At 36.2% G+C, this 13,447-nt stretch overlaps 1 protein-coding gene across 1 annotated transcript in view; it reads right to left on the reverse strand.

Annotated features, from left to right (window-relative positions):
- LOC145694430 (uncharacterized) overlaps positions 1-9,465 on the reverse strand; it is a 28,917-nt gene extending 19,452 nt beyond the window's left edge. Inside the window, exon 1 of the mRNA XM_081770639.1 lies at positions 9,191-9,465. Within this exon, the coding sequence (XP_081626765.1) occupies positions 9,191-9,317 (127 nt within the window). The 5' untranslated portion in view covers positions 9,318-9,465. The remainder of the gene's footprint in view (positions 1-9,190) is intronic.
- Positions 9,466-13,447: the final 3,982 nt, after the last annotated feature.

Consider the following 13,447-nt stretch of genomic DNA (forward strand, 5'->3'; position numbering starts at 1 on the left):
CTCGAAACATTTCCTGCAACTAGACTCGAAACTCGACCCGAGTCGGTGGTTCATCCAAACCAAGCCGGCTCAAGCAATTCGCTCAGTTGAAGCGAACCGAGCCGGTTGACATCTTTACTCGGGTTGGGCGTAAGCTTGGGCTAAAAAATTCGACCGCGCAGGTCTTAGCCTTGATGGTAAGAACTACAATATATACTTATATTGGTGTTCACGACACTTGAAGCTGTCTCGTTATAAAAATCTATTGTCATCTCGTTATCGAGACAAGACGAGACACACTAAAAGTACCTTACAAGGTGCACTAAGAATACGAGACGAGATGCACCCCTGTCGTGAGCAACACTAAAATTATCTCACATTACTGCTTAAATTTCTCATGGTTTTCGCTTTCCAGTCTAATCAGGCCATAATTTCAAAATGAGTTAAAACGAGCTGAACGAGCGAGCAATTTATCAAACTAAACTCGACTCGAAACTGAACCTCAAAACAGTGATTCGACTTTCAACTTGACTCGAGATAATTATTTTTGACTCGACCCAAAACTCGAATCGAATTCAAGTGGAGTTGAGTTTTAGCTCGACTCGTGCGCATCCCTATAAATAGCTCAATAATTAATGATTAATAACCAAATGCAAAACAGTTAACCTTAATTTATCTGTAACTTGATTATATGCTTTTTCTTTAATTAACTTTTGAGATTAATTGACTCAGTCTTCTTAAATTATATATTTCAGTCCCTATTTTCTAAATTTTAACAAAATTACGTGCTGTGTTCGTTTCCTGTAAATTATTGGCTAGTTACAAATAGATTGAGTCATCCCTAAAAAAATGAACTACTTAAATTTCTCATATACACTGCCACTAACACATGTAATAATATTGTAAAACAACGTTTATACCAAACAAAGCAAGAATAAGTATAACGTTTCAGATTGAAACGTAACTCAATCTGAAATATAAAGCCTCCACACGCGCTTAACCTCCATTTATATATTAAAATTCTAGGTTTATATGTTTGTGGTCAAGAAAAGTTTATATGGTTTTGTATGTTTAGATATTTGCGGCCATTTCTTTTGAAATGGTATCTCGGAAATCACAAGCTCTAGAAATGTAGAATTTTCACTGATCGATTGCAAATTTTGTGTAGATTGTTCGGTTCTTATTGAATATTAGAAAATTGCTGTTATTTCTTTATTACATTTTTTAAGGAATATACTGGAAATATTGACGTTTTAAAAAGTAAAGCATTATATCCTACGAGTTATATGTTCAACACCAGGCATTTGTATATACTACGGTGTTGTATATCTCTCCGGTATTTGTTTCATGATCAAATGACAATGAAAAACGAATTATAATAATTTCTTCAGTCGAAGAAGAATCTTTATTGTATGGAGTGTTTTGCCCAATGAACACCATGTATCAATGACATTATAATTAATTGTGTATGTAATGTATTTGCATATTACACACTGCATGCAAGAAGAAAGAAAACACTGGTCATACATGGATTAGAAACTCCAACCACAAGTAGGCTCAAATCTTGCAGACAGTGCAAGATATTGAAAAACTAATCGAGAAAATCTCCCCTTTATGGTACTCCTTGCCGAATTTAATCAAGATGTCTTTCACTTGTGTCTGTAAAGGGACATGTACAGATGTTGTAAGGAATGGCAGGTTCACGCTCATATGTGATGATGCGCTGTGTAGTAAGCACAGGTTCGGTTAGTTGTATAATAGAATTTGCTCCTTCTACTTTAAAATTCATGTGACCAATAAATTCATAAATTTTCATACATTAACTTGTAATTACGAACTTATCCAACCAATCTTAGAATTAAGTATAAGTGGAAGTTTTAGGTTAACCTCACTGATAAGCATCGGCACAAATCTGTCTTCAACATCGTGTGTGTGTGTGGGGGGGGGCGGGTAAGAAGGTTCCCATAATCTTTTTTGTTTTAAAGCGATATTCAAAATATTTATGAAATTGAGAAACAATGCTGTGGAGGATCAGGGGAGCAGAGTTGTCTTCAACATCAGGGCCGTAACTTGTGGGGGCAGAGGGGCAACTGCCTCCCAGGGGAGCTCCCTGCGTTCGAGAGGGGTCATTTTAAGACAAAATTTTCTTTACTCCATATATGATACAAACATGAAATTGTAAATGAAGTATCAAACAGGTTCACTACATTACATAAACAAAACAGCACACAAAAAGTAAAAGAAACAAAAATGAGTCGTGGGCCCATTTTAGTAAACAAAATCTACTATTAGGGGCCATAGAAATAATATTTATTCGTATGGCTTTGAGATTTGTCAATATTGTCCGCTAAATTAATTCGTCATGTATGGAACGGGCCCAGCGGCGTGCGGGAGGGCCTGCAGGCTCCGGGTGTCCACAAAAAGTAAGAGAAAAAAAAGGGAAGAAGGGGCCTGTTTTCGAATTTTGCGGAAGGGCCCAGATATTAATGCTTGGCCCCAGAAATATCAAAATTACGGCACTGTTCAACATTGGAAGCCGGGCAGATTTGAAGCTTTTCTGTTTGAGGGAGAGATAAGTCTCATATTAAGGTAGATGAATCTGATTTCTGAGTTGAACCTGTTGTATCTTATACAGCAAGAGATATCAATTTCATCTCTCTCTGTTTGTGGTAGTCGGACACAAATCATCACATTTCTGGCCAAGAAACACATTTCGAATCGGATTATTGAGAAGGATGTTCCCCTCACCCTCCCTGGATTTGCGCCAGTGCTGTTAAGACATACAAGTTTGCAATGTTCGTTCAACAAAATAGAATAGTAAATACGTAATTAGATATTTCCTTCTTTTCAGATACAACTGAAAGACTTGGATCTAGAGCATTGCAAAGGACTGGAATTAATTTATTTCCCATATATATACAAATCAAAGCCAGACCTCCCGCGTATGTTAACTATAAAGCCACGAATAATATCTATTCTCATGATAGACTTGCCTTATGTGTAATGTAATAGCGGTATTTATATGTCTAGGTTCTTCATATTTCTATTCTGATTTTCAAATTAATTTTTCACGATTATCCTCCGAGGCTAAGGAAAACTGAGATAGCTATAATGAAGGAAATGGAAGGATGAAAGAAGTGGGAGAAAAATGAAGAAACCCCGAGGAAACCCACACACACTGTTTTTCTTTAGCACAAAGCCCACTTGGTGTGAGCTCGAATCGAACTCAGGATGTCTGCTGATACTTGAAACGCTGGAAATTTACTGAAAATTTGTATCGATACTGGAAATACTATAAATGTAGTGGAAACTATTATGTAATACTGGAGGGATGTAAAAATTTCCTTTGAGACCTTTCAAGATGGCAACTCCATCATCTGCGTGTGGTTGATAATAGGAATAATTGGCCAACTACTGAAAAAGTAGTTACTTCGAGAAAGAAAACGGAGAGTCTTTATAGTATAAGAGGATGAGTGTAGGCCAATACAAAAAAAAAAAAAAAAAAAAAAAAAGTGTTTGTAGATTGCAACAAGTATTCTGGAAGATACGATGTTCAGAAAATACTTACGTACTTTTGCTTCTAATCCAGAGCCCTGCACGGGCCGGGCGCGCCCGGCGCCCGGTTTGGCCCGGTAAGTGCCCGGCCCGGCTTGCCCCGGACACTCTGAAAGACGGATCGGAAACTAATGTTAGCCCATACTAATCATAATGTGTTTGGGAAACTGACTCTTTATTCAAAACTGCAAAGTACTGTAATACTACTATTATTACTACTTCTACTACTAATATTACTACTTCTACTATTACTACTACGACCCCTGCTAATACAACTGCTACACTATTACAACTGCTACGATTCGCGTCAGAATTGACATGTCTGGTGGTATCGAATTTACCTTCTAAGTACAGGAAAAAAGAAGAAATAATAGTAACTATGGCCGGTCTGCGTAGAATGTGAACCGATGCTTGATCTACGAGGGACAACGGTGGCTCATTCGGAAAAGCACTCACATCTCGTGCTAGAGGTCGTCGGATCAATCCCTGCTTGTGTTATGTGAGCTCTGTGGTTGACAAACACCGTGTGCGTGGGAGTTCCGGGGTGGTCCCGCTTCCTCCCACTGTTTTCATTCCATCAATTCATCCCATCATCATCATCCATACGCCCTGAGCCGTAGTTACCTAAAGAACGTATGATAAAGTCAAGTACTTGACCTACTAACAAGGGACATCACCCAATTGTCCGGCTCCGATTTCAATGAAATTTTTGTTGCTGATAGAGGACATGTATTCATTACTTGTGATGACAGAAATTTTTGCCATGGTGCATGTTTTCTATTTTTTAATAATTTTTAAAACTTGTGTTGTGGTTAGTAGAGATTACTGCAGAACTCCCTTACTACCTTTTGTAAACGGAGTGTTAATGAAAGAACAACCATGTAGATATGTATAGGGCCTAGGGGGAAGTCGTATGGTACAAATGATCTTGACGGCAGCCATCTTGAAATCCGCCATTTTGAATTAAGGTCAAGTTTTTTAAATGGGAATACAGTAATATGATACACAATTTCGGGCTGGAATTTAATCAGGAAGACAATAGTGAAGTTAGTTTTAAGATTCGCCCATTTGGTGAAAAGTTACAGGCATAATTATTGTTTATACTTACTATGCGTAAGTCCCTTACCTCCGCTTCTAACCCGCGTATTAATGATAATAAGTGGATAAAGGTTTCGGTAATACATATTATGCGTAGAGGGAAGTGATACGATAAGGGTATCATTGACGGCAGCCATCTTGAAATCCGCCATTTTGAATTAAAGTAAAATTTTGAAAACTGAAAACCATAGCATGTGGCACCAAATTTTAATAGTAAATTTTCCCCAAAAACCAATTGTATGCTTATTTTTGTTCCATAGTTAACCAGTATGAATTTATGACTCTTCTAATGTGCACGAAACGTCCATTATTCGATCTTTCAAATTGGCAACACTCCTAATTTTCACCGCATGTTTTAAGATTCCAACTGGCACTTTCCAATTGTTTCCATGGCTCATGTTTTCTAAATTTATTACATTTTTTAAGAGTTACGATTTGTCAGTTCATGAATAGTATTGGGATAAGCATCCAGCAATCTTTCTGATTTTTGAAGACTTGCCATGTAATTAATCATTTCATAGGCAATGTAATTATTTATTTCCTATACCTGCCCTTCATAAACTCGTTTACTGACATGAATCATCGCAGAACGAAAGAACTCCAACTTTGCATTCAGGTAATACCGGAGACGTAGCTTGTAATGGATAGTAGATGAGACGAGGAATAAATTGAAAATTCACTTCAAAAAAGGAAACGAAATATGATTGTTGTGTAAATCAATGGTCTTTTGTTTTGTTTTATATTTATTTGTTTATTGTATATTTATTTATTTAATTATTTTCTATGGCAATATTTTAGCTAGTCAGACAAAAAAGTCATTCGTTTTCTAGTGATTGTTGTCGATGGTTCATGTTTGTAAGATTTATAATCAGTATTGATCGGGAACTCGATTAAGTTACATCTCTTTATAAACTTACTTGTTTTCATATTTTGTTCACGATACAAACAGTGTGTTGGGAACAGTCATATTATGTCTCTTTGATATTTTCTTTCATTGCTGCTGTTCCTTTAAAGTTGTGAAGTTGTATTTATTTTTAAAAAAATACTGTTTGTCGTTTGTGCAACATGTAGGCTACATTTTATGATAATTTTGAGTTCGTGTTACACCAATTTCTTATAATTTCATTTGTATTTCTTTACATCACATAGGTCCATAGGTTCCTCATGTACTCTGGGTTAAAATAAATAATTACACTGTCTAGGAAATTAATAAATAATTACATGGCAAGTCTTCAAAATTCAGAAAGATTGCTGGATGCTTATCCCAATACTATTCATGAACTGACAAATCGCAACTCTTAAAAAATTTAATAAATTTAGAAAACATGAACCATGGAAACAATTGCAAGGTAGCAGTTAGAATCTTAAAACATGCGGTGAAAATTAGGAATGTTGCCAGTTTGAAAGATCGAATAATGGACGTTTCGTGCACATTAGAAGAGTCATAAATTCATACTGGTTAACTATAGAACAAAAATAAGCATACCATTGGCTTTTGGGGAAAATTTACTATTAAAATTTGGTGCCACATGCTATGGTTTTCAGTTTTCAAAATTTTACTTTAATTCAAAATGGCGGATTTCAAGATGGCTGCCGTCAATGATACCCTTATCGTATCACTTCCCTCTACGCATAATATGTATTACCGAAACCTTTATCCACTTATTATCATTAATACGCGGGTTAGAAGCGGAGGTAAGGGACTTACGCATAGTAAGTATAAACAATTAATATGCCTGTAACTTTTCACCAAATGGGCGAATCTTAAAACTAACTTCACCATTGTCTTCCTGATTAAATTCTAGCCCGAAATTATGTATCATATTACTGTATTCCCATTTAAAAAACTTGACCTTAATTCAAAATGGCGGATTTCAAGATGGCTGCCGTCAAGATCATTTGTACCATACGACTTCCCCCTAGGTCCTATACATATCTACATGGTTGTTCTTTCATTAACACTCCGTTTACAAAGGGTAGTAAGGGAGTTCTGCAGTAATCTCTATTAACCACATCACAACTTTTAAAAATTATTAAAAAATAGAAAACATGCACCATGGCAAAAATTTCTGTCATCACAAGTAATGAATACATGTCCTCTATCAGCAACAAAAATTTCATTGAAATCGGAGCCGGACAATTGGGTGATGTCCCTTGTAAGTAGAATTTGGTACGGTACCATTAGACTACGGAGGCCAAAACCGTGAACTGGCGTGCTCATAAGATCAGCGCAATTTGTAGTAATCTTCAATTAGCAAGGGAAATACCAAATGGTGTTACATGTTCCTGTATCGTTTATAGTATGATACTACAAATATAACAAAATATAATGATCAAATAAATCACCAAGACCCCAGGGTCGATTAGGTGTTCCTGGAACGGTGGCCCAGTGGTTGAGCGTTCACCTCTGGTGCATGGGGTCTCTGATTCGATCCCAGCTCTCGCCAAGTGAACTTTGTGGTGGACAAACACCGTGTGGGAGGGGGGTTATCGGCGTTCTTCTGTTTCCTCCCACTTTATTCATTCCAACATTTCATTTATTTCTCATCATCACCGTCTCCTTTAGCCTAGCCGGCATAACTGTGGGACGTAAAACTCGAAGATTTCATTTTCATTGTTTTGTTTTCGTATTACTAGTAATAGCAGTAGTAGTATTCGCTGTCGTATTAGTATAGTAATGAGTAGTAGCAGTAGTGGTAGTAGTAGTAGTAGCAGTGGCGGCAATAGTGGAATTAGCACTAGCATTCGTAATTGTAATAGTAATACTAGTATTAACAGTAGTAGTTGTAGTATTAGTATCACATATGGTGTAGCAGTTTTACATATCTTCTCTGTTACTCGTAATGCATTAATGAGTGTAGTATAAGACCTTTACGTCCGTGAGCTGTATTATTGTATAATAAACATGGCTGGACAGAGCAAGCACAGATAACACAGGGATATAGAAAACAAGCCTTGGGTAACCTTTCACACGATTTTCCCATTGCAGAAGGACAAATAGATATTGCCATATTATGACGACACATTTCTCATTTTCCATTGCATATTGAAGGATTGACTTGACTTATCAGACTTAGTTGTTCTCAGGCCGGTTACGCCCGGCCCGTTTGTGCCCGTCCCGTTTAGAACGCGGCTCGTTTGTGCCCGGCTCGAGATCCGGGCTGGGCCGGGTCGAGCCGGGCACAGAATACGGATCCATCCTGGCCGTCTTCGGGCCTGGGTTTGCAGGGCTCTGTTCTAATCAACAAACATAAAAAGTTACTGAATTCTTCATGTATGTCTGTGTGTTTATATATATATATATATATATATATATATATATATATATATATATATATATATATATATATATATATATATATATATATATATGTGTGTGTGTGTGTGTGTGTGTGCATGTATATGTGTGTTCAATTTTGAGCCCTGCATTGGATGGAGCATAAAAAGTATCTCATAGAAGTGATGGAATTTTTGGCGTCATTCTTACCGTTCCCGAGATATTGGCCAAAAAAGTTCAAATTTTGGGAGATTTAAGGAACCCTGTTAATATGCTGGAATTCTCCAAGGCAAATCCAGTAGATATTCTGAAATCAATGACCCACGCTCAAGAAGTTTGTGCTCAATCAGTGAACTATTAACTGTAAATCCCTACATCTATCCATGTATATTTGTTCAGTGAGGGTTGTTGAAGGAACTAACATCTAAAAATTTAAAATTTAGGCCTATCGTTACAACGTTAGAGGAGGACATTTACCTAACTCTTTTACCGATGTTAATATTATCAATAACCACCACTGTATATCTTGTTACGAATTTGAAAGAAAAACATGTTTTCCTGAACCTACCTTTTAATCTGCATGCAGGTTTTTTTTTTATTTATTTATTTCTGCTCCTCAAATGTAGTCTCTTCCACTCCTTCCTTCTTTTTCCTTACAACCACCTTCTATTGCTTGTGTATGCCTTCTTCCTAAGAGTTTGGTTTATAGCGAAACTTATGTTTACATATTTACCCATTTCTGTCCGTACGTCCGCGAATCAAAATAACTCAAGAATACTTGATCGATCTGGACAGATTGTAGAAGTTGGATAAGTTTGGAATTGAATTCCCTCATGGAAGGGATATAACTTTATCGTTATTTCCCTTCGACCATACCTCTTTTATCTATTCCTCTTCACACCTACATTTTGAACGCATTTAATCGTATTTAGTCACTTTCACGTAGTGTCAACATTTCTGTCCCTTACTGTACAATACTGCTAACGAGTATACTCCCTCACTCTGCTAAAACTTCATAAAGAGTAGTTCTTTTGTCATTCGTATCCCTACTTTTACCTCAGTTGAACACTTCATTCTTTCACTAATAAGACTTCTAAAATAAGGACAAGTAGTAGTCTTTCATAACAAAACTATTCCTGCCGGTATCATTTAGCTACAAACACCTATCGTCTGGGAAAACAATATCGTACTGTTGAGGCGATAATATTTTTAATTTTAGATTCTTCTTGAAAGTAATTGAGGAAAAAAACATTAAAATAATTTAACAAAAATAATTCTTACCTATTGTAGCCATCGTGGACATTGCTTCTATTGGCGTCACATTTTCTGAGTCGTTGTTTTCAAGCGCAATACAGCACCCAGAAACGAACATAAGAACTAATATGGAGATCTCAGCTCGGGAAGCCATCTTGACTTAGTGATGCTTTACTGATCATCAAAACATCATTTTATACTATCGGAAGAGGAAAAAATGTTCTTCAAAAGACGAAACTGTTTTGGTTTCAATGCAGAAGAATAGTGCCTCTGGTGAACTCTATTTCTAAGTGTCTGTCACAATAACAATGTTGCAAAGTAACAAACCTATCAACAAATAGATATCTAGTTATTTTCGCTAATGAACTTGGTAGTTAAGAAATTTTGTGAAGTGAAATTTTTGTGCTTGCTATCTAAAATAGTGTTAACATAGTAACTTAATGAGCTGAAATTTTTTGCCTTCTGGATATCGGATTTATTTTATCATGAAAGAGCGAATTCAGAAAAAAAAATTCTGGAACGTAACGTTCTTCCTATATCGTGTTTTTTTCATGTTTTATTATACGTAGTTATAATAAAACATCTGAATGACGAATTGCGATGGGACATGATTATTTATCCACATATAAAGGATATCGATTTGTGATTGATAACACACATTTGAATTATTGGTAGTGTTGTAAGGGGTCGGAAGAGCCGGAAATTTTGAGAACAAAACCAAACATGTGTCTAATTTTCTCTTTCCAAAGCCAGGAGTAAAAAGTACAATTTTGGGAAAATAGAAAAATATAATATTTTAAAATTTTTTTAGCACTTCTTTGTTACATAGTCGTTGCAAAACTGAACTTAATTAAGAAATGTTCCACAATATATAATAACCTACTGGACACATTTACAGTTATTCCTGCCAGAACCTAGACTCACGCTAAAACCTTGTTCCCCTCAAACCTCAAACATACATACCAGAAAACTTACTTAAAATAAAAAAAGACTTCTTTCTTGCAAGCAAAGATATACTATTCATTAGCCGAGAGCTTATTATTTAAAGTTTGGAGCTAATTTTTCATTTTTACATTGAAATTAATTACCGGTAACTAACTCTATGCCCTTTGGAACCCGAAGATTGAATTTTGCATTGACAAATGTTGCCCATTAATTTCTATCCTTAGTCAATTGTATCCAGTTTGTACTTCGTATCTTTACTTATGCGAGATCTATCTAAATATTGCCTTCTAATCTGCGCGATTTAATATGACCCCTTACCTCTTTTAGGGTCACATTTCGTAAAACTTAATTTTATGGTCAGTCTACATGAGGATGAAATTTCGAAGTTGACGACTTATATTAGTAGGAGAGCTTCTTCGTAGCTAAGCTGTAAGCGTACGCGTCTTTGGCGTGAGAGACCCGGGTTCGATTTCCGGCGGGATCTCATGTGGTTCGGATTCGACGTTAATCAGTAGGTCCATGTCTCATATAGCCTCGAGGCTGAACAGGACGTTAAACTCAAAATCAACTCAATTGTTTTAATAGATTCGGAATTTGAACAGCAGCAACAAAAATTCACTCGGTGGTTTCTATGCTATATACGGTAGCTTGAGGAAAGAAGATTCAGTATTTGCATATATTGCTATCACATATAACTAAAAGAAAATAAGTTTTGAGTCACAGTATGAATCTACGGTAGGCACCCAAATATTGCAAATTCACTACTCAAACTTGAAGTAGTACATCTAAAGTTACTGTTTGCAATAGGGAAATAAAATAAAAATAGCTGATGTTCCTCGGATATTGAATCAATATTAAAAGGCCATTAGGCCTTTTGTGCTATTGCGATAAACGTTGAAATTCAAAATAGTTAATTTCAACAAGTTTTGGTTTGAATTAAGAGTTTTAAAAGAGAATACATGATCTAATCCTGGACGCTGAATCGATTGCAACAAATCGCTTCTCGATATCTCTTACGCTAGTTTTAGACGGAAGCATTTATCGTAGCATTTCTCGTAGCAAAAATCGTATCATCGATATCCTACCGTGAAAAGCAGCTAATGCTACAGCATTTCCCATGCCATGGCATGTCCTATAGCATTTCTTGTGGATAGAACCTGCTCTATTTCGTAGCATTTTCCCCAGCATTTCTGGTCTGATTGCAGCGCCGTGGTGGGTTAAAAAGAAGCGAAAGATTTTGTGCCAAATATCCATGCTCTTTGTTTTGTATGGGAAATTAAATTGTAGTAAAGAAAAATGAGTTGGAGTAGGGATGCTCTTTGTCCACATACTTCTTTGTGATTTTCATTTTTTAATATTTCCGGCGAGAACTGTTGTTACGCTTAATTTCGGAGCCATAATTGCGCTCTTCTCCAGTGATTTGTTTGCTACGTCACGACAGATGCTTATCAAAATGCTACCGTTTAAAAACACCATATCCTTTTGATGCCATAGAATATTATATGAAATTCTTGGCAGCACATCTGCTACGATAAATGCTTCCGTCTAAAACTAGCCATACAGTTTTTGCTCTGTGGAAATGAGATGTGAAACTAGAAATAGTAGTAAATTTCAAGCATTTCCGGTTTTGTAGAATATTGGAACTTGAGATAGAACATTCTCTTAAGTCGTTCCACCGATTGCGGAAACGTATTATTACCGTTGTTCTCTATGGTGGTAAATGATGAATTGAAGCCGGAAATGGATAATCTGAACCACTTCCTGTTTGAATAGAAGGTTAATGGAAAAATTTAAACCTTTTCTTGGGAAACTAAGTTCATTGCAAGAAATCATTTCTCCATGTCTGTCACCGCTTTTACTCTATGAAAATCAGTATTGAAGCCAGAAGTAATAGTAAATTTGAACCATTTCCGGATTTGGCAGAAGGTTGCTGTTAGTTACGATGTGTTGTCTTGAGGCGCAAAGACTCAAAAACTAGTGTTTCTTCATTACTACTATGTCTGTCTGTCTTACTGTGGACAGTTATGAGAGCAAAACCTATAATATATCGTGAAGCAGTTTTTGAAATCGATACAGCGTCCGATGGACACTTTCCATCTCATCCTTTTCAATTTAATTAAACTGGGAGTAGTACAATTGGATTATTCTAGATTTGATTACACTAAAACAAAGATTGTAAAATATAATAACAAGCTGCTTTTTATGGGGAGGCGGGGATGTAGCGTCATAATAAAACAATAACATCTTCACGGACATCTCTCTTCCAAACCAAAAGTAGTAAAAGAATTATTACTTTTCGATTCAATTTTGATTGCCGTCGAGCATAAACACAAAAATATATCTTTTGTGGTCTTTTGGAATCGATCCAATGTCCCCAGAATAGTTTCCAACTTTTCCGTTAACTCTCTTTTTAAACCAGAAGTGGTAATAATCAACCATTTCAGGTTTCAATGTTGGTTGTCCTGCTCTTCCTTCTTCATCTACAACGTATACGTTATAGACAAAGGTGAGAAGCTTCTGATGTTAGCGCGCAACAGAAATAAATTTCTAACAGTAACGCATCCAAGTTCTGAATGTGGAGAGCCCGTACCCCAAGGAATCGAACAGTGAAATCACAATTAAAGATAACATGAAATCAAAGTTATAAAATGATAATTAGGATTCAATATATTATTGTATTGAGAGCACCTGTAATAATATTTGTTATTACAAAATGTAAATATACAAGACAAGTACGATATATGTAAATTATAAGTCAAAGAATGCCATCCCTAATTAAATATTATTCTTTCGGTAGCAACGAAATAATTACAAGTGACATGTGCCCACATCCCGCTTGGTAAGCAGACGGTAACGAATATTAAACTGTATTTGTTTGTCAATGTGGATACTACATCCCAAACTGTCCCAACAGAATAGGGATGTGTATTTAAAAAAAAAAATCTTCCGTGTGAAGAGTTTCGAGAAATGCAGAACCAGGCCTTTTCGGCAAGTCATCATTATACAGGTCGTAAAGTATATTGCATTGTTATTTAAGTATATAGTAATGCATTATTTAGGCATTTAAGAATATCATAACAAATGAGCTTTATTGGTGTAAACTTAGTTTAAATACACTTTATGCAGTTCTTTTGGGCAGGGACGTACGCAGGAATTTATTTCGGGAGGGGTCCAAAGCTTTTCGGGAGGTCCAAACACAATTTCAGGCTAAATTATATTAAAAATTGCCCCTAAAATTAGACTAAATTTACAAAAAAGTCTGGATTTCGGGGGGTTAGGACCCCCAGGACCCACCCCCTGCGTACATCCCTGCTTTTGGGTTATAGCAGTAATTCCGAC

The sequence above is a fragment of the Thermobia domestica genome, chromosome 9, assembly GCF_964235325.1.
Source record: "Thermobia domestica chromosome 9, izTheDome1.hap1.1, whole genome shotgun sequence".
Classification (NCBI taxonomy): Eukaryota; Metazoa; Arthropoda; class Insecta; order Zygentoma; family Lepismatidae; genus Thermobia; species Thermobia domestica.